The sequence below is a fragment of the Oncorhynchus clarkii genome, chromosome 1 (assembly GCF_045791955.1).
Source record: "Oncorhynchus clarkii lewisi isolate Uvic-CL-2024 chromosome 1, UVic_Ocla_1.0, whole genome shotgun sequence".
Classification (NCBI taxonomy): Eukaryota; Metazoa; Chordata; class Actinopteri; order Salmoniformes; family Salmonidae; genus Oncorhynchus; species Oncorhynchus clarkii.
The window spans coordinates 67,344,281-67,372,023 of NC_092147.1; the positions used below are offsets into that span (position 1 = coordinate 67,344,281).

Genomic DNA, 27,743 nt, shown 5'->3' on the forward strand with positions numbered 1-27,743 from the left:
GCTTAGTAATGAGCTTAGCTAGAGTGATGAGTTGAACACTGAGCTGTACTCAATTAATAGCATTCTCACATAGGTGTTCCTCTTGTCCAGGTGGGAGAGGGCAGTGTGGAGTGCAATAGAGATTGCGTCATCTGTGGATCTGTTGGGGGGGTATGCAATTTGGAGTGGGTCCAGGGTGTCTGGGATGATGGTGTTGATGTGAGCCATGACTAGCCATTCAAAGCATTTCATGGCTACAAATGTGAGTGCTACGGGGTGATAGTCATTTAGACAGGTTACCTTGGAGTTCTTGGGCACAGGGACAATGATGGTCTACTTGAAACGTAGGTATTACAGACTGGGTCAGGGAGAGGTTGAAAATATCAGGGAAAAGACACTTGCCAGCTGGTCAGTGCATGCTCGGAGTACGCGTCCTGGTAATCCGTCTGGTTCTGCGGCCTTGTGAATGTTAATCTGTTTAAAGGTCTTACTCACATCAGCTACAGAGTGCGTGATCACAAAGTCGTCTGGAACAGCTGGTGCGCTCATGCATGATTCAGTGTTGTTTACCTTGAAGCAAGCATAGAAGTCATTTAGCTCATCTGGTAGGGTCACGTCACTGGGCAGCTTGCGTGTGGGTTTCCCTTTGTAATCCATGACAGTTTGAAAGCCCTGCCACATCCGACGAGTTTCCAATCCGACTTAGTAGGGTTCAGGCTTAGTCCTCTATTGATGCTTTGCCTGTTTGATGGATCGTCAGAGGTCATAGTGGGATTTCTTATAAACTTACCGATTAGTGTCCCACTTCTTGAAAGAGGTAGCTCTAGCCTTTAGTTCAGTGTGGATGTTGCCTGTAATCCATGGCTTCTGGTTGGGATATGTACTTATGGTCACTGTGTGGACGACGTCATTGATGCACTTATTAATGAAGCTGGTGACTGATGTAGTAAACTTCTCGATGCCATCGGATGAATCCCGGAACATATTCCAGTCTATGCTAGTGAAACAGTCCTGTAACTTAGCATCCACTTCATCGGACCACTTCCGTATTGAGCGAGTCACTGGTACTTCCTGTTTGAGCTTTTGTTTTTATGCAGGAATCAGGAGGATAGAGTTATGGTCAGATTTGCCAAATGGAGGCCAAGGAAGAGCTTTGTATGCATTTATGTATGTGGAGTAAAGGAGATGTAGAGTTCCTCTTCGCTTCTAGATGCACATGCTGGTAGAAATGAGGCAAAACGGATTTCAGTTTTCCTGCATTAAAATCACAGCCCAGTAGGAGCACAGCCTCTGGATGAGCATTTTCTTGTTTGCTCATTGCCCTATACAGCTCGTTCAGTGCGGTCTTAGTGCCAGCATCAGTTTGCGGTGGTAAATAGGCAGATACAAAAAAATATAGATGAAACTCTCTTGGTATGGTCTACAGTTTATGAGGTATTCTAACTCAAGCGAGCAGAACCTCGAGACTTCCTTAATATTAGAGATTGCGCACCAGCTATTGTTAACAAAAACCCTCTTAGGCCTCACTTCCCCCTATCTAAGATACCTACTGCAGCCCTCATCCTCAAAATACAACATCCGTTCTGCCAGTCACATTCTGTTAAAGGTCCCCAAAGCACACACGTCCTGGGTCGCTCCCCGTCTCCGCAGGAGGCCTTTTGCCTTCTAGTAGGTCATCATTGTAAATAAGAATTTGTTCTTAACTGATTTGCCTAGTTAAATAAAAGGTTAAATTAAAAATGAATAAAAACAAAGAGACACAACATGACCGACACACTAATTGTGCTACACTAGTTCTGGATAAATTAAGGATTAGTTAATATAATTAGTTTGGTTCCCTTGAAGATGAGAATATGTTTGCTAAGTGCCCTGATGAGATTATTGGTCAGTCTCACTGGGGGATAAGCCTGCTGTGAGGGACTCATTTGGAAGATTTGGGGGAAACCACTGGATGCTTACTGCTAATCTAAATTAAGAATCATATATTTTTTTCATTCACTTTTATTTATTCAGGGTAGCCAAATTGAGACCAGGGACTCATTCCCAATGGTGCCCTGAGTACACATTTGTTTCTCACAAACTTTAACATTAGAAATATGACTTTAGGCTCTTTTTTGCACAATCTGTGTTTATCATTCAACAGCCCTTTATCATCATTGTCATTGTCATCATCATGCTGGATGGTATGTCCACAGCCCTATAGACAGAGTATGGTATGTCCACAGCCCTATAGACGGAGTATGGTATGTCCACAGCCCTATAGACAGAGTGTGGTATGTCCACAGCCCTATAGACGGAGTATGGTATGTCCACAGCCCTATAGACGGAGTATGGCATGTCCACAGCCCTATAGACGGAGTATGGCATGTCCACAGCCCTATTGACGGAGTATGGTATGTCCACAGCCCTATAGACGGAGTATGGTATGTTCACTTAATAGATGGATAATAGAGGGATAATTATTCTCCTAATCACATCACAGCATGATCACGCTATATAACTCCCTAATCTTTTTTAATGATCTATGTTGGGTTAAAACATATACCCTAATTAATATGGTCATTTGATACAATCCAAAAATCTAAACCTGTAGCCTATTTATTCAAAACTCATAGTCGTTGTAACTGTCACATTGAGGCTATCTGACAATGTGACAGTAAGTCGTCGTAACAGAACTTAAAACATGGTTGTGATTCAAACTGTTGATGAATGCAAATAACTCCACAGTATGGCTAAACTGGTTAACATGTAAGAACATGACGGGTGAAAAATAGCTAGCCTACTGTATAACACGACCATAGATGGAATGAAATATGCCTCACTGAAAATAGCTCTAAGGAGTGAAGGTCTGTAAATTATGCATTTCTTTTCACTGTGCGTAGTCTGTAAGACAGGCATTTAGTGCAGTGGGAGGCCAGACAAGCTTATATTCAGACCTCTGACAATCACCAACTAAAAGCCTTAATGCACGGTAGCCTACATAGTACTAAAAGGGTGGCTTACTGCAAAATGTAGCAAAAACAGAAATTATATCTAAAAAATATACACACAATAAAAAATATTGTCAGAGTGTTGGCAATTTCCAGAGGAACTGGCAGCCATGGCCGAATAGCTGTTTTCATCTCAGGTTGGGCTTCTATCGGCAATGAGATTCCTGCTCCATTGTGAGGGCCAGCAACAGTGAGGACAGGGAAGGAATGCTAATGTCTATGTCATAGAGATGCAACTGGCTAATGCTCACTATCAATACAGCAATGCATTCCTCTTCTATTCAAAGAAGTGTTCTACACAGAAATCTCTATCATAAGAGAACTATTATTATTATTGCCACTTATTATTGTTTCTGTAAGGATTTAGAGAGCAGATGGTTCAATCCAAAGTAAATCATCGTGGGGCTCCGGCTGTTTTCACTGCAAGGTCTGACAGCACCAGTAAAAATATCTTACTAAACTGTTACCTGATGTCTGGAGTTAATGACCCATGACAGGAGAGGTTTCCCCAATAGACAATTCTCCCAGTCTGTGTCTCATCACCCTAAGGATGTGACATTAATAATACTCCATTTTATCTAGCACTCCTACAAAACAACTTGATTCTCAGAAAAATGACCAAGACACAGAAAGATGTGTTATTAAGCACATAATTGCTACATTTCAGTGTAGGTGCTAGTATAACTGTTCTACCTAGTAGTCTAACCGACAAACATTTTTATTTTTTTACTATTACAGAATTGACGAGTTTCACCTTTGACAGATTTTCTGATGTTACAAAGTGTTACCCATTTTCTGTTGAAATTTTGCAAGAGGGAAAATGCAGATTATGGTCGAAATGGAGGTTGGCCCTGGCGCCTGACACACACAGGGAAAAGAGTTGACCTGTGTGTTTTATGGGTCAGAGGATCATACAGATCTCAGGATGGCAGTCTCGCTGGTTCCTCAGCTAAATGAACCAGCTCCTCCTACCAGTGCTAACAAGAGCATTACACTGCTGGGGCCATGACATGATGACTGTCAATGAGGCATTGATGAGAGAGGGAGCAAACACTGTTTCTTCTGACCTTTAAGGACAGTCATTGGAATCCAGTTTAGAAGCCTCCATGGCCCTTTATATCTCCATTTGAGACATGGAAATAACCAAACAATGATCCTGCTCGACCTATCAACAGCCACAAAAAATCTTCATAATGAGTGCTAAAGAATCAAATGTTTCAATGAAGGTACCGTACTTCACTATTCAATCCATACATATCTCTGAAGTGGAGAAGCCCTAGAATAGTTTAGAATCCTGAATTCTAATAGTCCAAATAAAATCAAGTCCCAACAACACAAGATCATTTTCCGCCAACAATAAGTGAAGAAATAAACATTTATCCACCACAAAAAGAGCCATAGATTGAGTATCCTCTTTCCCTACATCCTAGCAGAGTTGTCCTGCTGCCTGGAACGTTCTACACACATTCTGGCAGAAAGCAGAGGAGGGGGCCATTTCTCTTCCATAAGTAACTGACAGGCCAAACAGCCAGATTTATTTTAATTAGGTAAGTAATTTAAGAACAAATTCTTATTTTCAATGACAGCCCAGGAACAGTGGGTTAACTGCCTTGTTCAGAACAACAGATTTTTTCCTTGTCAGCTCAGGGATTCGATCTTGCAACCTTTCGGTTACTAGGCCAACGCTCTAACCACTAGGCTACCTGCCGCCACAGATGCAGGTAACTGCCAAAATAATGGAAACACTTGTGTAAATGAGGGATACAAAGTATTTTGAAAGCAGGTGCTTCCACACAGGTGTGGTTCCTGAGTTAATTAAACAATTAGCATCCCATCACGCTTAGGGTTATGTATAAAAATGCTGGGCAGGCCATTATGTTTTCCATTATTTTGGCAACCATGGCTATGCCCCAAAAGGATGACAATGAAATAGAGGAGCAATCATTTGATAAACACCTTTTACCTGGCTATCAACAACCCTTCTGTTATGGTTACGCCTAAATAAGACCTAAATAAGAACAGAAAGCAGCACCATGCATTCAATGTCTCCTGCATCACCTGCCAGGGAATATTCAATAAGACTGCTACAGAACGACCTGACCTGAGTGCACCTCCCCATGACTCCCTCAATCTATCTCGATCTCTTTCTCTCTCTCTCTCTCCTCCTGCTCCCAGCGACTGCATTTCAGCGTTGACTTGGCTCACCTCATGGTGTGAATGCATTCTGGCTCCTTAGTGAAGGCGTAAGCGTAGCCGCTGGAAGTGGTGCCAAAGTCGACAGCGACCACCACGATGAACGAAGGTCCCGTGTGGGCATTCGAGTCCGTGTCATTTTGCTGAGGTGGGGAGGACAGAAAACTGGAGTCAACAACGTTCAAGGAGATGTGCTATTTATTCTGGATGGAAAAGCTGGTGGCTAGTTAAACGACTTAAAAAGGACTGTGTGGTGAATCTCTCATAACAATCTCTCATTCCACAGTAATGGAGTTGTTTATACAGACTTCATACGGCTCTTATGGATCCATCTCCATGCAGAATATTCCATGGTGGGTTTCTTACCTGAATGTGTGAGGGTGACAGTGGGGTGATGCCAGGGTCACCCATGCTCTTTGCCGGAGAGGGAGTTGCCATTGCATCTGAGGAGACAGAAACAAGTAGACACAACATGAGTCCACTTTGCTTGGCAACAACAAACAACAGAAAGCTTCATCAAAATCATCTGATTTAGGACATAAAGTATGTCCATTAGTACACTGCCAATCCCTATTTCTCAACAAATCAAATCAATTGTGCAGCTGTGATCTTAGTTTTGATTGTTCAGTCATCCTCTGATAATGCACTACAAAGAATGTTACCATTCTAACCTTTCGTTTGAAACTCCTGGCTACCTAACAACTCTTCTTTTAAGGTAAAACGGTTGATGCACCTGCCTTTTAAACACAATGGCATTTGAATTGAATGAATGAGTGTGTCCATTTGCCACCACTTTCATTAGCTTCACTTAATAGTGCTTGTGAAAAGGCCCTTTGACAATGCACAATAACAGTGCTTCCTCTGTGTTTTTAAGTGTCTGGGGATGGTCTCAGTCTCAACGGGACATCACGCTACCGGTCTGTTTTCCACATCGCTCGCCCTTTTCTCGCCCTTCCAGAGTGACTGAGTGGTCCGAATCCACACAATGTACTGCTTGGTAATTACTGTGTGGAATTACAGACCACCTGTGGATAGACTCCATCTTCTCCACCCCCTCCCCCATACCCCCTCCTTTAAATCATAACCTTGAGTCTTATTTTAAAAGGGGCAATCTGTATTTGCTACATACATTTTTGTGATTTTTAAATGAATGATAATTACCCATTGATTCTTGGAGAATATAAACTTATAAAGGCTGCATGAGCTTACCCCATCAGAACCCAGAATATAAGCATGTTTAACTTAAATTATTTGCAAAAAAAATTATAATAATTCAAAAGCCTCAAAACATGGTTAAAACAATCATTTTGATATCATGCATGGTCAGTCCTTGTATCCATAGCTCTGTCTATGAATTTGATCGAGAGTGGTTACATTTCCCCAGCCCCATCCCTCAGCTGTTTGCCAAACAACAGTGGCAGGGTGTCAAGACTCTGACCGAAGGTGGCTCCCCTTCCCGTTCGGGTGGCGCTCGGCGGTCGTCGTCGCTGGCCTACTAGCTGCCACTGATTCTTTCCTCCCCCTCCTTGTGTGTTTATTGGTTGCACCTGTTATGAGTTTGTGGTAATTAGTTGGGCTTTATTAGTCAGCAGGGATTAATTATTGTAACATTTGTGTATGTTGGAGACAAACGTGTTTGTTTCTGTTCGTGGATTTTGCTGGACTGTTTTCGTCCCCGCGTTTGGGGCATTTGTTTTGAGCACCCAGTGTTTCGTGGGGTGGCCGTTGTTCACCGTGTGTGCATTAAAAAAGCACTATATTGAACTCTCTGTTTCCTGCGCCTGACTTCACACCCATGACACCCAGATCGTTACGTAGGGTATACACTTTGTTGCTGTTTGTGGCTCTAGTGGTAAATGTGTTCCAGTGCAGTCTGTGTAGTTTATTATTAACCTGACAGTATAAAATACTTCATGAGAGATGTCATTCAATTGTATTGAGTTCATTACAAGCAGTTGCAAAATGTCAATGCAGATGTGTTTTCTGACTAATTCGTGCAAGTTGATGTCGGCATCTGAGTGAGAATTTCCTTGAATAACCCAAGAAATCATTAACTGTACGTAAAACAGGTCAACCAGAAACTACAGTATTGTTGAAGTCAATCAATCGCTCAAAATCTCATTAAGGATATGGCAATATAAATGTAAGTAATTTACATAACTGACAACAGCAGATACATCAATTAATTGAATAGTGTGGTGCCTTCGCACTTACAAAACATATGTAGTGTTTTAACAATATACAGTATAATGATTTCTTTCAACATCCCCCACTATTGTGTTTAAATCCTATTGGTAATGTTGGGCTCTGAAAAGGGCTCTATAAAGGTTTACTTTATGTGTATTCATCCTAAGGTGAGACATGGAAATAACCAAACAATGATCCTGCTCAACCTATCAACAGCCACAAAAGTTTCTTCATAATGAGTGCTAAAGAATCAAATGTTTCAATGAAGGTACCGTACTTCACTATTCAATCCATACATATCTCTGAAGTGGAGAAGCCCTAGAATAGTTTAGAATCCTGAATTCAAATAAAATCAAGTCCCAACAACACAAGATCATTTCCGCCAACAATAAGTGAAGAAATAAACATTTATCCACCACAAAAAGAGCCATAGATTGAGTATCCTCTTTCCCTACATCCTAGCAGAGTGGTCCTTCTGCCTGGAATGTTCTACACATTCCGGCAGAAAGCAGAGGAGGGGGCCATTTCTCTTCCATAAGTGACTGACAGGCCAAACAGCCAGATACAGGTAACTGCCAAAATAATGGAAACACTTGTGTAAATGAGGGATACAAAGTATATTGAAAGCAGGTGCTTCCACACAGGTGTGGTTCCTGAGTTAATTAAACAATTAGCATCCCATCATGCTTAGGGTTATGTATAAAAATGCTGGGCAGGCCATTATTTTTTCCATTATTTTGGCAACCATGGCTATGCCCCAAAAGGATGACAATGCCCCCATCCATTGTAACTGAAAGGTTTGATGAGCTTGACAATGATGTAAACCATATGCCATGGCCGTCTCAGTCAACAGATCTCAACCCAATTGAACACTTATGGGAGATTCTGGAGCAGCGCCTGAGACAGCGTTTTCCACCACCATCAACAAAACACCAAATAATGGAATTTCTCATGGAAGAATGGTGTTGCGTCCCTCCAATAGAGTCCCAGACACTTGTAGAATCTATGTCAAGGTGCATTGAAGTTGTTCTGGCTCGTGGTGTCCCAACGCCCTATTAAGACACTTTATGTTGTTTGGGGCCTCCCGAGTGGCGCAGCAGTCTAAGGCACTGCATCGCAGTGCTAGAGGTGTCACTACAGACCCCAGTTTTATCCTGGTCTGTATCACAACCGGCCGTGATCGGGAGTCCCATAGGGCGGTGCACAATTGGCCCAGCTTTGTCCGGTTTAGGGGAGGGTTTGGCCGGGGGAGCTTTACTTGGCTCATTGTGCTCTAGTGACTCCTTGTGGCGGGCCAATCGCCTGCAGGCTGACCTTGGTTGTCAGATGAACAGTGTTTCCTGTGATACATTGGAGCGGCTGACTTTTGGGTGTTAAGAAGCGCGGTTTGGCGGGTCATGTTTTCAAAGGACGCATGACTCCACCTTCGCCACCCGTTCGGAACTTGCAGTGATGAGACAAGATTGAAATTGGGGAGAAAAAGGGGGTAAAATAAATAAACAAAAAATACACTTTATGTTGGTGTTTCCTTTATTTTGGAATTACCTTTATGTGGGCTGTGTCTATAAAGTTGAAAACATTTTCAGACTCCCCCGACCCCCAGAAAAGGATTGCAGCAAAAAAATATTTAATTCATTGGTGCATTGCGATACAGAAACTATGTTGCTTGAGTGAGCACATGAGCTGGAGCTGAACTGAGTGGAAAGAGAGGCTTTCATTTTTTGCGTCTGGACTTTTTTCTCCTCTCTGCAGGAGAGGCTTTTACTTCCTGTTCTCGTCACATTCCTCTGTTTCCCCAGACGACTCTTTACATTTTTCAGACCCTCAGTGCAGATGTCAGCCTGGGTGTTTACAGGAGAACTAGGCCCCAATTTATGACTGCGCAATGGAGATTTTTCGATAACACATATGAGCAGCAAGAACTGGAATTTAAAACTCAATGTTAAAGTTCATTACAAGTTTATAGAAATAAATAATCTTAGGCATTAGCACACTAGCAATGTATTACCCTATGTGAGAATATGGTATTCTATAGGCAAAGGCAGAGGTTTGATATGTCAGATACAGCCACCACACTATCAAGTTGTAAACTAATAGTAATTTGAATCCTTAAAACACAAATGGTTTGGATATATTAAAATAAAAAGCAAAAATGTACCCGATTCATCTTATAACAGGGTTTTTTCACCTCTAGAAAGAAGTCTGGGTATGTTGACAAGCTCCTCTTTTTTCTAATGACATTGTTGTGTCTTCCAGTGTGACTTTCATAGCCCACTCTCGGTGAGAGCCTGTGTGATGAAGGAAAAAAAAGAGGCTAATAATCCAATCCAAGCGTTGAAACTCTGGTCCTGTGGCACCATGAGAAATGAGGTCAGAGCCTCCTCTTGCCACCTCTGCCCCGATAGCTAGGCTCACACCGCCTCCTCAATACAGCAAGTGTGAGGGGAAGGGAAGAAATGTCTGCACATAAAACGTCCTTCACATCCTCTCTGATTTTCTCATCTTTTCATACTAAGATTACAGGGCCAGAAATATCATTTCTGCTGGTATGAGAGAAAAGGAGAAAAGATGTTAAACACGACGGGCTAACCCATTCCTTGTAACGCTGTTGCAGTTCAGAGACGCACGCAATCACCAAATACAGGTCCTATGAGTAAAGAGGCTAGAGGGAGGATGATTCATAAAAGAAAACACATATTCATCTTGTATCATCTGCTGGTTTATCAAGCAGTGAGTTTACAATTGGTGTATTACAACCACATTCCTTGCAATGCTGTTGCGGTTCAGCGACGCATGCAATCACCAAATACTGGTCCTATGAGTAAAGAACCTACAGTAGTGGGTTAGCATACATTTTGATTCATAAAAGAAAACACATCTTCATCTAGTATCACCTGCCCGGTTTATCAAGTAGTGAGTTCGCGATTGGTGCATTACCATGCACGTCTGTGTTGAAACCCATCCTTCACAATGCATGCTCTGTAGACAAACATACTGTAAAATGCCTTCATGAACGGCAGGAGTAGAGGACTCAATACCTCACAGTGCAAGGCCTGATTAACTTTGCGTTTTGCATCTTACCGGCTGTATTTCTGTATTTTGAAAGTCATATATCTTGAAAACTTGACTGCTGACATGCAACACATTTGGCGACTATATCAACAATGGACTAATGAAACATATACCAAAAGATAGTTTTTGGGTGGAGTTTTTCTTTTAGCTAGTTGAAATAGGTCACTGGAGCAATAAACCACATTTTCAAAACATGATTTACATTTAGAGCAAAAAGAAACACCAAACCAAAGCAAGTGCATGTTAATACTATACCACAGTCCACACCGAGGCTAATTTAAAACAATATACAAGTGAGATTCTTGTCTCTTTGCATGTCTGATTAGAACTACTTGAAATCCGTTGCACAAGTTCCAGAATAGATCTCAAGGTTGGCCTCATAGGCACTCAGATGTATTACTTCATCCTTAAATGACAACAATGATAGGACAGGTGCATGTGCATTGTGCATGTAATCAATGCAATACATAGTTGTATGTATGTTATAGTGGCATGTATAGAATCTGTAAACATCAGAGAATGTGGTGATGCTGACAGACAGGATCAACAGAGATTCTCCGGAAAGCGGACGCTGATTGGGCCAGCGTGAACGAAGCAGAGCAGACACAATTTATGCCGCAATCAACAACACCTACAAAGGCAAAGAGATGCCCCATTACATTCACTGTCACAAAGATTCAGTGCCACACAAAACATTCCTTTCAAAGGGCTACATTCATGTAGATGAAGGGAAAATGAGACTGGGCGGCTCTCCTTTTGAGAGAATGGCCCACTTCTTCCCCCATCATGCCATGTATCAGCTAGTACAGCAAGCAGTCAGAGGGAAATTGAGAGAAAGAAAGAGAGAGAGAGAGGGGCCTCCTTCATCCTCCCTCCCTCTTTTCCAACTGCATCCAGCTGGCCAAGTGCCCAGACACACAGTGCAGGGCAGCAGCCTGACAACAGCTGTTAGCCAACTGAGTTTCTAGCACCCTTCATAGTCCGCACACACACACTTGCATGCATATACACACACTTATGTCTAACTGATTCCAGACCTGCTTTTCAGGTGTCCTACTACAACTGCTTCTGTATAAGGCCTGATTATCAAAAATAAACACAACTGTATGGATAGCGGTGAAAGGTAATTCGGCATGATGTTTCAGAGAAGATTTAGCCGAATTGGTGAGAAATGCAACTGGTTTCAAAATAATAATAATGACGTCATAATTTACACTCTAAGTGGGTAAAAGTGGGTAAATGTACATCATTTGTCAATACAAATGCAATTCCAGTGGGATGTATATTAGGAAAATGTACATATTCTCCCTCCATGTCCTCCTACTGTATGTGTATTTATTATGGACCTCCATTAGTTCCTGCCAAGGCAGCAGCTACTCTTCCTGGGGTCCCAGCAACATAAAAGCAGTTATATACCATTTTAAAAACATTACAATACATTTCACAGCAGATTTCACAATACGTTAAGTGTGTACCCTCAGGTCACTACTCAACACAAAATCCATGTGTACGTGTGTGTATCGTGCGTATGTTTTCATATGTGTGTGTATGTGTGTGTCTGTGCCTGTGTGTCTCTTCACAGTCTCATTAACTTGCAAAATTTCCACATTATTCATTACAAGATTTACAGTGCTTTGCGAAAGTATTCGGCCCCCTTGAACTTTGCGACCTTTTGCCACATTTCAGGCTTCAAACATAAAGATTTAAACTGTATTTTTTTGTGAAGAATCAACAACAAGTGGGACACAATAGTGAAGTGGAACGACATTTATTGAATATTTCAAACTTTTTTAACAAATCAAAAACTGAAAAATTTGCTGTGCAAAATTATTCAGCCCCTTTACTTTCAGTGCGGCAAACTCTCTCCAGAAGTTCAGTGAGGATCTCTGAATGATCCAATGTTGACCTAAATGACTAATGATGCTAAATACAATCCACCTGTGTGTAATCAAGTCTCCGTATAAATGCACCTGCACTGTGATAGTCTCAGAGGTCCGTTAAAAGCGCAGAGAGCATCATGAAGAACAAGGAACACACCAGGCAGGTCCGAGATACTGTTGTGAAGAAGTTTAAAGCCGGATTTGGATACAAAAAGATTTCCCAAGCTTTAAACATCCCAAGGAGCACTGTGCAAGCGATAATATTGAAATGGAAGGAGTATCAGACCACTGCAAATCTACCAAGACCTGGCCGTCCCTCTAAACTTTCAGCTCATACAAGGAGAAGACTGATCAGAGATGCAGCCAAGAGGCCCATGATCACTCTGGATGAACTGCAGAGATCTACAGCTGAGGTGGGAGACTCTGTCCATAGGACAACAATCAGTCGTATATTGCACAAATCTGGCCTTTATGGAAGAGTGGCAAGAAGAAAGCCATTTCTTAAAGATATCCACAAAAAGTGTTGTTTAAAGTTTGCCAAAAGCCACCTGGGAGACACACCAAACATGTGGAAGAAGGTGCTCTGGTCAGATGAAACCAAAATTGAACTTTTTGGCAACAATGCAAAACATGTTTGACAGTGGGGATGGTGTGTTCAGCTGTGTTGCTTTTACGCCAAACATAACGTTTGGCGTAAAAGCAACACAGCTGAAGACACCATCCCCACTGTCAAACATGGTGGTGGCAGCATCATGGTTTGGGACTGCTTTTCTTCAGCAGGGACAGGGAAGATGGTTAAAATTGATGGGAAGATGGATGGAGCCAAATACAGGACCATTTTGGAAGAAAACCTGATGGATTCTGCAAAAGACCTGAGACTGGGACGGAGATTTGTCTTCCAACAAGACAATGATCCAAAACATAAAGTAAAATCTACAATGGAATGGTTCAAAAATAAACATATCCAGGTGTTAGAATGGCCAAGTCAAAGTCCAGACCTGAATCCAATCGAGAATCTGTGGAAAGAACTGAAAACTGCTGTTCACAAATGCTCTCCATCCAACCTCACTGAGCTCGAGCTGTTTTGCAAGGAGGAATGGGACAAAATTTCAGTCTCTCGATGTGCAAAACTGATAGAGACATACCCCAAGCGACTTACAGCTGTAATTGCAGCAAAAGGTGGCGCTACAAAGTATTAACTTAAGGGGGCTGAATAATTTTGCACGCCCAATTTTTCAGTTTTTGATTTGTTAAAAAAGTTTGAAATATCCAATAAATGTCGTTCCACTTCATGATTGTGTCCCACTTGTTGTTGATTCTTCACAAAAAAATACAGTTTTATATCTTTATGTTTGAAGCCTGAAATGTGGCAAAAGGTCGCAAAGTTCAAGGGGGCCGAATACTTTCGCAAGGCACTGTAGTTGAGGTTCAGTGAAATACAATGTTTTTAGTTTTTGAAATACTTAGGACTAACTTATGTCAATCAAATCAAATCGTATTAGTCACATGCGCCGAATACAACAAGTGTAGTAGACCTTACAGTGAAATGCTTACTTAACCTAACCAACAGTTAAATTTTTTTTTTTTTATAAAAATAAGAGATAAAAGTAACAAGTAATTAAATAGCAGCAGTAAAAAATAACAATATATACAGGAGGGTGCCGGTACAGAGTCAATGTGCAGGGCACCGGTTAGTTGAGGTAGTATGTATATGTAGGTCGAATTATTAAAGTGACTATGCAGAGATGACAACAGAGTGGCAGTAGTGTGGAGGGGCAGGGGAATAAAACAAAACCCGGCGCAAACCAGCAGGAAGCGTGCCAACCTTGACAATAAACAATTTCACATACAGACATGGGGGGAACAGAGGGTTAAATACATGACAAGTAATGAGGGAAATGTAAACCAGGTGTGTGGGAAAACAAGACAAAACAAATGGAAAATGAAAGGTAGATCGACGATGGTTAGAAGACCGGTGACGTCGACCGCCGAACGCCGCCCGAACAAGGAGAGGAACCGACTTCGGCGGAAGTCGTGACACTGCCTTGGACTCAGAAATCAATCTATAGATCTGTGTCTAGTGCAAACGATATCCCAGCAGTGGAGAATGTGCAGATCAGACAGAAATACACCACCTCCGCTGCACTGAGTGAAGCATGAACTGATTACCATAGAACACAACTAGGTTTAACTTGATCAGCATATCCTCACCTACTATAGATAGTGCTGTAGACATGCATAGCTCAACCTTTTTCCTATATTATCTGCAGATAATATAGGTCATAGGTTGTCCTGACATATTGTAAGTAATATAAACCCTATGGTATAAGGCTTCCAAAAGAGTTCTTTGGCTATCCCCATAGAATAACCCTTTTTGGTTCCAGGTAGAACCTTTTTGTGGAAAGGGTTCTACATGGATCCCAAAAGTATTATACCTGGAACCAAAAATAGTTATTCAAAGGGTTATCTTATGGGGACAGCTGAATAACCATTTTAGGTTCTTGATAGTGACTAGTCTTCTAAGAGTGTATGAGAGGAGTGAAAAACTAGGGAATATAACTGATGAGAAATTGAGGGGCTTCCAACCATGACTTTTATTGCATGTTTTCAATGATCAAGGTACAATGCAGACACCACATGGTTTCTCTGAGGATGGATGAATGCCCTCTTGTGAGTGTGAGAGTCCTTCTGTGCTGGTGTCAGGTATCCTCCAAACAGAGCGGAGGAGATGGGGAGGTAGGGATATCTGCTCAACTGTTGTATAATAAACATGTCCCGCTAGCGTCTCCCAGCCGGATCGTTTAGCGAGAAAAGGCCTCGTTCCAGATCAGTCTGGAGGTAAATCAGTGTGACATTTTGACAGCCGCGCAACATCTGCCTGAGGAGTTTCAAAGTACACAGCTCAGTGGCTATACACCTTGTGCTTTTGACTGGCCCACCGAGCAGGGGAGCGGCTGGGAAACCCAGATAGTATGCCAGTACAACCTATGACCTATGAATGAGAAGATGGTGGGTACAGGGAAGCAAAAATAAACAAACAGATTTGTCAATTTGTCAAGGCTGGCTAAATCTATATTTACTTTCTGTAAAGTATAATTTTCTCTTAAATTTGCCCAAATATACTTGATTTATGTGGGACAGTCTACTGCACCCCATAACACCCTATAACAGGGGGTCGGCAAAACTCCAAAGTTTTTAGTAAAAATAAATTAAAAAGGAGTTTAATTTAGGAAAATGAATCGGTTCACAAGTATCCCCACGAATAAAAAAAGAGACGTGATTTTGTCTCAACTTAATCAAGGTATTCAATTATTTGTATTTTTTGGGGCTTAGTTGTGGTCAATTTGCAGTGTTCAAAATCATTATTATTATTATTATTATGTTCCAGCCCCACGACCATCCACTCCGTCAACAATCGGCCTGTGAGCCTTTTTTCCTACAAGGGCAGAGCATTTAGGTCATCCTAAGGAAATTCCGAAAAACCTCTCCAAACAATAGACTTTCTCCTTCTTCTTCTTCTCTCTCTCTACGCTGGAGACCCTTATAACAACAAAACCACGGCGAAATTCAATTTGACACGAAACAGATTCAAATAGCTGCCCATTATGTACATATCGCAGACACGACAACACTACACGTTCAAAAGCATCCTCTATCAAAAACATCAATTTGGCAAGCTCATGATCAAGATATCAAACTTTACGTAATTATGACCCATCAGTGCTTTCATGCTATCGTCCATTTCAGTGTCAAACTAAACAGCCAATGTGTTTTCGGATCCCCTCTCATGCTTTTCTTGGCCCCAGATGCTCTGAAGGCAGAACTAAAGCTGAATAATTTAACACAGTAGAATATTCTAAGCTTCATTTTTTACCAGAGCATATAATTAATTGTCGTTACACATAGCGATGGTGCATTGAGTTAAATCTGGCTGAGAATCTGCCCAGGTGTTTATTACGGCATTTCCACCAAGACACCATGTATTCAACTGCTGTAAGTTTTTAGGTTGCATTTTTGGTGCTTTGTGTTGTTTGAAATAAGGTAACGAAGAGCAACACCTTCATTCAGTAAAGGTTCTGATGTAAATCTCTTAAAAAGGTCCCAAACACTATGAAAGGTGGATGTAGACATTGCCCTGATCTGTTTCACCTGTCCTTGTGATTGTCTCCACCCCCCTCCAGGTGTTCCTTATTTTTCCCGGGGTATTTATCCCCGTGTTTCCTGTCTCTCTGTGCCAGTTCGTCTTGAATGCTTCAAGTCAACCAGTGTTGACTCCTGCTTTTTCTATTCTCTTTTTGCTAGTCCTCCCGGTTTTGACCCTTGCCTGTTTCTGGACTCTACCCGACTGCCTGACCATTCTGCCTGCCTTGACCTCGAGCTTGCCTGCCACTCTGTACCTCCTGGACTATGAACTGATTTTGACCTTTTGCCTGTCCATGACCATTCTCTTGCCTACCCTTTTGGATACTAATAAATATCAAAAGACTCAAACCATCTGCCTCCCGTGTCTGCATCTGGGTCTCGCCTTGTGCCCTTATAGCCATGGGATGGACACAACTGAGTATACCAAACATTAGGAACACCTTCCTGATATTGATTTGCACCCCCCTTTTGCCCTCAGATAAGCCTCATTTTGTCGGGGCATGGACTCTACAAGGTGTCGAAAGTGTTCCACAGGGATTCTGGTCCATGTTGACTACAATGCTTCCCACAGTTGTGTCAAGTTGGATGGATGTCCTTTGAGTGGTGGACCATTCTAGATACACGTGGGAAACTGTTCAGCATGAAAAACCCAGCAGAGTTGCAGTTGTTCACACAAACCGGTGCGCCTGGCACCTACTACCATACCCTGTTCAAAGGCACTTCAATCTTTCGTCTTGCCCGTTCAATCTCTGAATGGTACACATACACAATCCAAGTCTCAATTGTCTCAAGGCTCAAAAATCCTTCTTTAACCAATGTCCTCCCCTTCATCTACACTGATTGAAGTGGATTTAACATGTGACCTCAATAAGGGATCACAGCCTTCAACTGGATTCACCTGGTCAGTCTATGTCATGGAGCAGGTGTCGTTAATGTGTTGTATACTTAGCGTACATTGCTGTGGTATCTGGAAGAGCTTGTATCTGACAGCATTGGGATGGGAGTGAGAGATGTGACAAAACCAAGACCAAGAGAATACACAAACACAGTCAGTGTTTGGTTTCTAACATTGAACTGGTGAGAGTACAAAGACTATAGCCTTCTGTGGAGTAAATTGACTTTGATGGAGGAGAGCGACAAAGACACATAGAGAACAAAAAGTTTACAGTAATTTCATGAAGGGCCTCTTGGGTAATCGAAAAGATGTCATACTGTTGATGTCTAACGGCTGTTTAAGTCTTACTCTACAATCCAATGTCTTGTGAAAAGCGCCTCCCTCGTACTTCTCAACAGAATGGGTGCCTCCTCTTGAGGGTAAACACAGCCAATATCTTAGTCATGACGTAATGCTGAGCATAGGAGTGAGAGATGGGAGTACCTTGCCAGTTTACTTGCATCGCAATTCACATTTTCAACCTTGATTTTGGTAAAGAGGAACATCCCTTGCTGAGAGGGTGAATTCTCTCAAAGTACATGTTCCATGATAAAATACTAGAGCTTATCAGGGATATTGGTCAACTATCCAATTGGGTGGCACTTTACATGAAGTAGTAACACTGTAATTATACTAGTATGCTCCTTATTCCACTTGTCTAAGCAATTTCTTGTGTAAAACGTAGCAACCATGTTATTACTGTAGTAATTACAGCATTATTACATTAGTATGAGACCAACAATGTTTCCAAAAGGGTCGCTACCAAAAGGGTCGCTACCCGGGGCGGCAGGGTAGCCTAGTGGTTAGAGCGTTGGACTAGTAACCGGAAGGTTGCAAGTTCAAATCCCTGAGCTGACAAGGTACAAATCTGTCGTTCTGCACCTGAACAGGCAGTTAACCCACTGTTCCTAGGCCGTCATTGAAAATAAGAATTTGTTCTTAACTGACTTGCCTAGTTAAATAAAGGTAAAATAAAATACAAATATAGAATAGCTATTCAACTTATCCATTTCCATGCAACAAAAATGTGATCATAATGTGATCAATGTCACCCATTGTCACCTAGTCACGACATTAATTAACGTTTCGATAGAGAGGACACACCTGTGTTGTGGTGGGCTCTCTGGTGTGTGTCTCGTCTAGGAGTGGCAATGGGATTTTTCTGACCGTAAGGGCTCGCCACAAGTGATTTCACAGCTCCGTTCGGTAGAACTACGTAGAGAGCTACGCAAAAGAAGCTCCATCGGATCTGTTGCGTAGACTGTGTGGAGCCCTTTAGGGCCTCTGAAAGACAACTTCCTGCCTGGCCCTGGTTCATCAGGTTCAGCCCCCCTACCACTTTGTCTCAAGAACTCCCAGTTATTGGGTTGACCTCAAACAGAAATGCTAATGGCTGAGGCCTTAAATCACCTCTGACTGCAGCCTTACCCCCTCCCCTGGTGTGAACTCCTTTCCCAGCCTCCAACCCCTAACACCCCATCCTTTTCACAAATACATGCCAACGATGGCTGCAAGTGAGGCAATTTGCTTTAATACATTGAAGTAAATTAAAAAGGCAATTGTATACTAGAGCTCAAGGGTCTCGTACAGAGGCTCTACATGTTTAATATTAACCGCTTTATCACTGTGGTAGATGCAGCTGAACTTCTGTTGTAACACTACTGGTGCCCCGCTTACTTCAGCAAGAAGCCAATAATGTGTTGGTTGCTATGGGAACCTACAATGTCGTGTGTTATGTGTGAGTGAGTGCAATGACATGACAGCACACCTGTGGTGCAATTTGTCTGCTCATGGTGTGCTGAGTCACATTGAGGTATTGTAATACATTGTAAAGTCATTTTTCAATGCTCGTCAGTCGTCACTGTCCACCTATTCGTTAGCCAGCTGGTTTATGAGCTGGATGACATTGTAGTCATCCATCACTATCTTATGGTAAAAGGTCTCCTTAACTCAAGGCATTTCAATGTCACCTCTGAACTGTCGTCTGACCTGACCTCATCACATTTACACTCCTCTGTTCATTGATACTCAAAATAGGTTCCTTGCATGCATGGAATGTGCAATGTTGACCCTATTCTTTGAAAACACTCTGCAACTGTTCCATCCCCTCATTGATGATTGCTGTGGAGGAATCACACATTGGATGGCTGGAGCCACGTGTGGGAGTGTACGTAAGTACTTGTAGAACAGCTGGACAGAGCACACAGAAAATAACCCAGTGATGAGCTCCACTTTGTGCAGCGCAGCAGACCAGAGGAAAACTGGGCTTAGCAACAGGGCTAAAAGTTGTCTATCACAGTGAATCTGATTTAATTCCTAGATCATAGTATACTCAATCTAGAGAATCCACCCACAGCAAAACACTTGGTCTGATTGAAGAGCTTTCAGATGGAAACGAACTAGCTTGTGATAGATTACTTTTATATGTCGCATTCTATTTTAATGCCTTGTTGCATCAAGCTGTCGCCAATGATATCTACAAAGGAAATACAGGATTAATCTGTGCTTTTGGAATCTGCAATCATATTAATATCAAACTAAATACATCTCTTGAGTATGACTCCCCTACCCTATCTGAGCTCTCCCTCTCTCTCTGCTAGAAATGTGTAGAACATGTGTGGCTGTCCCTTAGGGAACACAAAGCTCTCCGTTAGTGCAGTCATTGAGTGTTCCCACTTGGCTAAAGCCAATTAAAAATATTTCAAAAATGTGTTTTTGATTTTGCTCTTTAAATGTGCATTGCAAGTTATGATAGTGACGTCGGGAATTAGAAGTAATGATAATTTGAAACAAGTCATTGCAGTTTTGGGTGTGTCATCTCTGGGATTTGTATCAGCACACTAATAGGTACTTGAGGCATTGAGCGGAGCTTATAATCAGCTCTCATGATGAGATGGTCCCTGTAGCTAAGGTAATCAGCTGAGTGTAAAATCAATTGATGTCAATTTGTTACCTTCACATTCTACTGCACACAATTAAAGAACCTAATGAACTCAGCAAAAAAAATAAACGTCCTCTCACTGTCAACTGCGTTTATTTTCAGCAACTTAACATGTGTAAATATTTGTGTGAACAGAACAAGATTCAACAACTAAGACATAAACTGAACAAGTTCCCCAGACATTTGACTAACAGAAATTGAATAATGTGTCCCTGAACAAGGGGGGGGGGGGGGGGGGGATTAAGTACTGCAGTGCATCCCCTCCTCATGGACTGCACCAGATTTGCCAGTTCTTGCTGTGAGATGTTACCCCACTCTTCCAACAAGGCACCTGCAAGTTCCCGGACATTTCTGGAGCGAATGGCCCTAGCCCTCACCCTCCGATCTAACAGGTCCCAGACATGCTCAATGGGATTGAGATCCGGGCTGGTGGAGCAGTATGGCTGGTGGTATTGTCATGCTGGAGGGTCATGTCAGGATGAGCCTGCAGGAAGGGTACCACATGAGGGAGGAGGATGTCTTCCCTGTAACGCACAGCGTTGAGATTCCGATGATGCTGTGACACACCGCCCCAGACCATGATGGACCCTCCACCTCCAAATTGATCCCGCTCCAGAGTACAGGCCTCAGTGTAACGCTCATTCCTTCGACAATAAACGCGAATCTGACCATCACCCCCGATGAGACAAAACCGCAACTCGTCAGTGAAGTGCACTGATGGAGGGATTGCCCGTTCCTGGTGTTATTCGTGCAGTTGTTGTTGACATCCTGTACTTGTCCCGCACGTGTGATGTTCGGATATACCGATCCTGTGCAGGTGTTGTTACACGTGGTCTGCCACTGTGAGGGTGATCAGCTGTCCGTCCTGTCTCCCTGTAGCACTGTTTTAGGCGTCTCACAGTACGGACAATTTATTGCCCTGGCCACATCTGCAGTCCTCATGCCTCCTTGCAGCATGCCTAAAGCACATTCACGTAGATGAGCAGGGACCCTGGACATCTATCTTTTGGTGTTTTTCAGAGTCAGTAGAAAGGCCTCTTTAGTGTCCCAAGTTTTCATAACTGTGACCTTAATTGCCTTCCGTCTGTTAGCTGTTAGTGTGTTAACGACCGTTCCACAGGTGCATGTTCATGAATTGTTTATGGTTCATTGAACAATCATGGGAAACAGTGTTTAAACCCTTTACAATGAAGATATGTGAAGTTATTTGGATTTTTATGAATTATCTTTGAAAGACAGGGTCCTGAAAAAGGGACATTTATTTTTTTGCTAAGTTTATTACACTGCATATCAATAATCAATCATCTGAAAAAGACAACATTACTGCTCTGACTGTGACCCTGAATAGTATGGGGACTCCATTGTCCCGTTCTGCTGGGAAGCTCAAATGTACATACTGATCGATTCCACAGTGACTGTGATGGTAACCTCTATATCAGTGATTCTTAAGGTAGCTATCCCCCTTTCCCATTCCCAAATATGATTGGTGTGTGCTGTACAGACTGAGCAGCAGACCATGCTGGGCCAGGGTCACCCATACTCTCCCCCATCTTCCTCTTCTTCAGGGGGAGTCCGGATAAACCAGGGTAGACTGAGAGCAGACATGGAGGGAGAGATCAGGCCACGTCCCACTGCGTCTGCCTCATCCCAATGTTGCAGCGAGCTCACGAAAGCAAGTGCCGTTAGTGCACATCCCTACCCACGAGTGCCTTGCAGGAGAGCTTAAGATTGGCAGCACTGCTCAAATAGTGCAGTGCCTTGTACACACAAAATGCAGTCTGTTCAAAACTTTTGAAACACCTTGTCACAACCTATTAAATTATTCTCAATCAAATACTTGCATGTATGTTGATATTGAGTTTCATTCCAAAACGCTAAAAATCCATTTTCAGAAATGTTGGTAAATTAGATTTTATTGTTTAAAGAAATGATGAGCGATTGGTGCTTTTTACTATCGAATCATGGCATGGCATTGTTCAATGACATGTATTTGTTTAAAATCTACTAATCATGCATTTTGCTAAATGCTTTACAGTGCATTGGGAAAGTATTCAGACCCCTTCCCCTTTTCCACATTTTGTTATATTACAGCCTTATTCTAAAATGGATTAAATAAATGTTATTTCTCATCAATCTACACACAATAACCCATAATGACAAAGCAAAAACAGGTTTTGAGAAATGTTTGCAAATGTATTAAAAAAAATTTTAAACTGAAATAACTTATTTACATAAGTATTCAGACCCTTTGCTCGAAATTGAGCTCAGGTGCATCCTGTTTCCATTGATCCTCCTTGAGATGTTTCAACAACTTGATTGTAGTCCACCTGTGGTAAATTCAATTGATTGGACATGATTTGGAAAGACACACACCTGTCTATATAAGGTCCCACAGTTGACAGTGCATGTCAGAGTAAAAACCAAGCCATGAAGTCGAAGGAATTGTCCGTAGAGCTCAGAGACAGGATTGTGTCGAAGCACAGATCAGGGGAAGGGTACCAAAAAAAATCTGCAGCATTGAAGGTACCCAACAACACAGTGGCCTCCAACATTCTTAAATGGAAGAAGTTTGGAATTACCAAGACTCTTCCTAGAGCTGGTCGCCCGGCCAAACTGAGCAATTGGGGGAGAAGGGCCTTGGTCAGGGAGGTGACCAGGAACCCGATGGTCCCTCTGACAGAGCTCAAGAGTTCCTCTGTGGAGATGGGGGAACCTTCAAGAAGGAAAACCATCTCTGCAGCACTCCACCAATCCGGCGTTTGTGGTAGAATGGCCTGATGAAAGCCACTCCTCAGTAAAAGACACATGACAGCCCGCTTGGAGTTTGACAAAAGGCACCTAAAGGACTCTAAGACCATGACAAACAAGATTCTCTGGTCTGATGAAACCAAGATTGAACTCTTTGGCCTGAATTCCATAGTGTCACATCTGGAGGAAACCTGGCCCATACCTATGCTGAAGCATGGTGTTGGTGGTGGCAGCATCATGATGTGGGTATGTTTTTCAGCGGCAGGGACTGGGAGATTGGTCAGGATCGAGGGAAAGATGAACGGAGCAAAGTACAGAGAGATCATTGATGAAAGCCTGCTCCAGAGCGCTCAGGACCTCAAACTGGGGCGAAGGTTAACCTTCCAACAGGAAAACAACCCTACGCACACAGCCAAGACATTGCAGGAGTGGCTTCGGGACAAGTCTTTGAATGTCCTTGAGTGATTCAGCAAGAGTCCTGACTTGAACCCGATCGAACATCTCTGGAGAGACCTGAAAATAGCTGTGCAGCACCGCTCCCATCCAACCTGACAGAGCTTGAGAGGATCTGCAGAGAAGAATGGGAGAAACTCCCCAAATACAGGTGTGCCAAGCTTGTAGCATCATACCCAAGAAGACTTGAGGCTGTAATCGCTGCCAACGGTGCTTCAACAAAGTACTGATTAAAGGGTCTGAATACTTATCTAAATGTGATATTTCTGTTTTATTTATTTTTTAAATTAGCAACATTTCTTAACCTGTTTTTGCTTTCTCATTATAGGGTATTGTGTGTAGGGACAATTTAATCAATTTTAGAATAAGGCTGTAATGTAACAAAATGTGGAAAAAGTCAGGGGGGCCTGAATATTTTCAGAATGCACTGTATATCCACTGTATATATCACACTATGAAATAAGTAGTACTGCTAGGTTTTACAGTCAAATGTAACAAATAACTACATTATTTTTATAAAGAAATGTACAAATGATACAATTGTGACATCAATATGATTCAATACAGTAATATGAGATCTGTATGTAAAACATTTAAATTTGACATTTTAGTCATTTAGCAGATGCTCTTATCTAGAGCGACTTACAATGTGGATTCATCTTAAGATCGCTAGGTGAGACAATCACATATCACAGTCAAATATACATGATACCAACATTCCATTCCAACTAAACAATGGATGTATAGCGTTTTCCCCAAAAAAAACATTTTCATGCACATCTAAAATCTATGAATAAAAAAATCTGTGAACAGTAATATTTTACACACACATGAAGGTAGCATTTATTTTTGAAGAAAAAACACAAATGTGAAAAATTGGTATATAGACCTATTTTTTATAAATATAAACTCTTCATAAATGATCTGGATCAACAATGAAGACCATACAAATAATACATGGGTAGGCCTAATTTATAACACTGTGGAACAAAACTATCTATCTAACCAGCTCTGAACACCAGAACGTATGTTAATATTATTACTGTATAATTTCACCCTGATGATGTCAAAAGAGCTAACAATCTGCCTTCATCGTCATTGTATGACATCAGTCCCCCAGGAAATGGCTCAATCGGTGAACGAGCCTTTGTGTGCGCGGATCCTGGCTGCCCCCAAAATGAACAAAGGTCTCTTTATCAGCAACTTCAATGTGTCACCGTGGGAATGTGAAAAACAAGCACGGATTGGGATTTGATCCAAAAGTCAAAGGTTTTTCTGATGGCTGCTCATCTTCAAGAGTTTCTTTATTTTTCTTTTATTTAACTAAGCAAGTCAGTTATGAACAAATTCTTATTTTCAATGACAGCCTAGGAACCTGTCTTGTTCAAGAGCAGAAAAACAGATGTTTACCTTGTCAGCTCAGGGATTCGATCTAGCAACCTTTCAGTTACTAGTTCAATGCTCTAACCACTGCCGCCCCAGAGTTGGCTACGTGTTTTGTGGAACATATGAGCAAACAAAGTTAAGCCATTCGATAAACGTTCACAACACCCAACCCCAAAGGTAGGACAGGCAAATGGTCCAGCCTCAAGTTCATTGTGACAACACCGTAATTAACATATTAACAACTGGGTGTCAACAAATAACAAGCATGCGCAACATCCTGTGATGAAGTGTGATAAGTAGGACATGACAGACCCCTCTGTTCACTTTGACTTCTCAATGAGCAATCAAAATCACAAGAAGGACAACAGACTTTCACTTTTGGATTTCAAGCACATCCAGCCAAAAGTACATAGGGCCTACTGTACACAATTATTCTACATCATATAGGAGTGGTGTCAGATGATTTAGCCTACTTGCTGCATTCCAAACAACTGTGAACTCGGAAATCAGACATTTTCAACTCCAGTGCGTTCATGACAACTTGGAATTTGGAAAAAAGTTATCTGACTGGAAAAACTCGTTTTGAACAGTCATCCAACTCGGAATTCCATGTCCTAAACTCTGGCATCTTTCTAGAGCTCTGTCTTTCCGACCTGAAGATCACTGACGTCATGATTTGACCTCGTTTTCTTCCCGAGTTCCCAGTTGTCTTGAAAGCACCATTTGTCCTGCAGAGGGACCGATATGACATAAAAGTAAATAGTCCTAGTCCTAAATGACATGTTAGACATAAAAACCTCGAAGAAAACGTTCAATAAGTAAAACAACATTAAAACTTGAGCACTGGTTGAGATTGAAGACAATTGAAATGCAGTAATGTATCCGCCCATTACACACATTGTGTCCATAATAGAGGAACCAGGCATTCATATCGCTGCATTTATCAGCGCACTCAGCCTATATAGCGATGTCTTCTAATCAGACGTTTTAACCACATTACTGCGAATGCGACACCTGGGGAGGTGGTAGGGCACGCAGACTTTTGCTGCATTGTGTCAAGCCTCGGGTGGGATTGACCATGTGACCAAACTGCTCGGTTATGGAGGACCAAACTATAGGCTACTGGGCGGGTATTTACAGTGTTTCTGCCCAATGCAAAAGGGCGTTATTATGTGTGCCCATTTTCTGGGACTACAGGAGAAATGTTCTACAGAGTAATATTATGATTCTAATAATTACATGTGTTGCAGTCGAGGTGGGTTCTCAGAGGTAGGCTGTTTCCTTCACGTTGCGGCAAAGCTCTCTTGAAGCTGCATGAACACGATTATAGCCTATATCCTATGCTTTCCAATAATATTCATTATAAACCTTTGTATAAATTGCAATTTCTCATAAATATAACAAGAGCGAATACCTTTATACCACCACCATCACGTAACCCGGGCGACTATTGCACAAATCAAACGTGAAAACGTAAAAGGAGTCTCCTGGCAAGGTCTCAAAAAGGCTAAGAATGCGCACTGAATGAGCGCACCTAGAGTGTAGCGTTGATGCTGCATAAAAGCGTAGAGGCCTCTGAAGAATACTTCAGAATCACAAGACGGTTAGTTAGAAAGAAGCATTTTACCTGCTATTATGTTGTCTGTTGCCGATTCTTTCTCAGTCATCATGCCCAGCTGTTTTATTTTTCCTTGAGTCTCCCCTAAACAGTTACACATGCAGTTTGTCCTTGTTTACTTGCCAGTCTGAATCATTAGATTGATGGGGGAAAAAAGCTAAATTCTCTCACTCGGATTATCCCTCTTAAACCTGCTTTCGTTCTCTTCAGTTCTTTTAACTGGAAAATAGGACTTGCTATGTATGGCGCACTAAAAAGCCAATTTAAAGGAGGCACAGCGGGGTTGACCGATTCAACTGAAAGATTGTCGTCGAGTTTGGCCGATCTGCACCTCCAAAGAAATGAGGTCTGCTACCCAGGCTGCTACTTTCCGATCGTTAGGTAGCCCTCTGTCCCGCCCCTCCCGTCAACTCGCACGGCTGTTCTGGCAAGGAATGTCTCCCAATAATCCAGAGCTAAAAGTCGACAGTAGGGGCTGCAAGGATGCAGCACTAGATAGCCTATACATCCTCATCTACATTTCTGCTGTCCTGCACTTGCAAATTTTCATTAGTCATCTCCTCGTTATGCAAATAAGATCCCCTCCCAAATCTATAAAATGGTTTTCAGGTTAGCCTACCTCTCATGTTTTTCTTTTCGCCTACAGCATCAATAAACTTGTACTGCATCTTTCAAGCTTGGTAAAATGCACTATGCTTGTGGGTTTGTAGTAGGCTACATTCATGAGGACCCTTGATGATAAACACTTTGAGTTCAATACAAAATTAGATGGTCAAGGCTGGACGCTTTGGAAAAAAAATGTTTTTAGAAATAGTACAAAACAACATGTAGAGTACCAGTCAAAAGTTTGGACAACTACTCATTCCAGGGTTTTTCTTTATTTTAGCTATTTTCTACATTGTAAAATAATAGTGAAGACATCAAAACTATGAAATAACACATATGGAATCATGTAGTAAGCAAACGAGTGTTAAACAAATCTAAATATATTATATATTCTTCTTCAAAGTAGCCATCCTTTGCCTTGATGACAGCTTTGCACACTCTTGGCATTATATCAACCAACTTCATGAGGAATGCTTATCCAACAGTCTTGAAGGAGTTCCCACATATGCGGAGCACTTGTTGCCTCCTTTTCCTTCACTCTGCGGTCCAACTCATCCCACACCATTTCAATTGGGTTGAGCTCGGGTGATTGTGGAGGCCAGGTCATCAGATG

General features: G+C 42.0%; 1 protein-coding gene across 1 annotated transcript in view; it reads right to left on the bottom strand.

Annotated features, from left to right (window-relative positions):
* The window catches only part of LOC139410830 (heat shock 70 kDa protein 12A-like), a 48,993-nt gene extending 22,116 nt beyond the window's left edge, over positions 1-26,877 (bottom strand). Inside the window, exons 1-3 of the mRNA XM_071156382.1 lie at positions 26,534-26,877; positions 5,529-5,605; positions 5,175-5,305 (exon numbers count right to left, since the gene is read on the bottom strand). Of these exons, the coding sequence (XP_071012483.1) occupies positions 5,175-5,305; positions 5,529-5,605; positions 26,534-26,624 (299 nt within the window). The 5' untranslated portion in view covers positions 26,625-26,877. The remainder of the gene's footprint in view (positions 1-5,174; positions 5,306-5,528; positions 5,606-26,533) is intronic.
* Between the last annotated feature and the right edge of the window lie 866 nt (positions 26,878-27,743).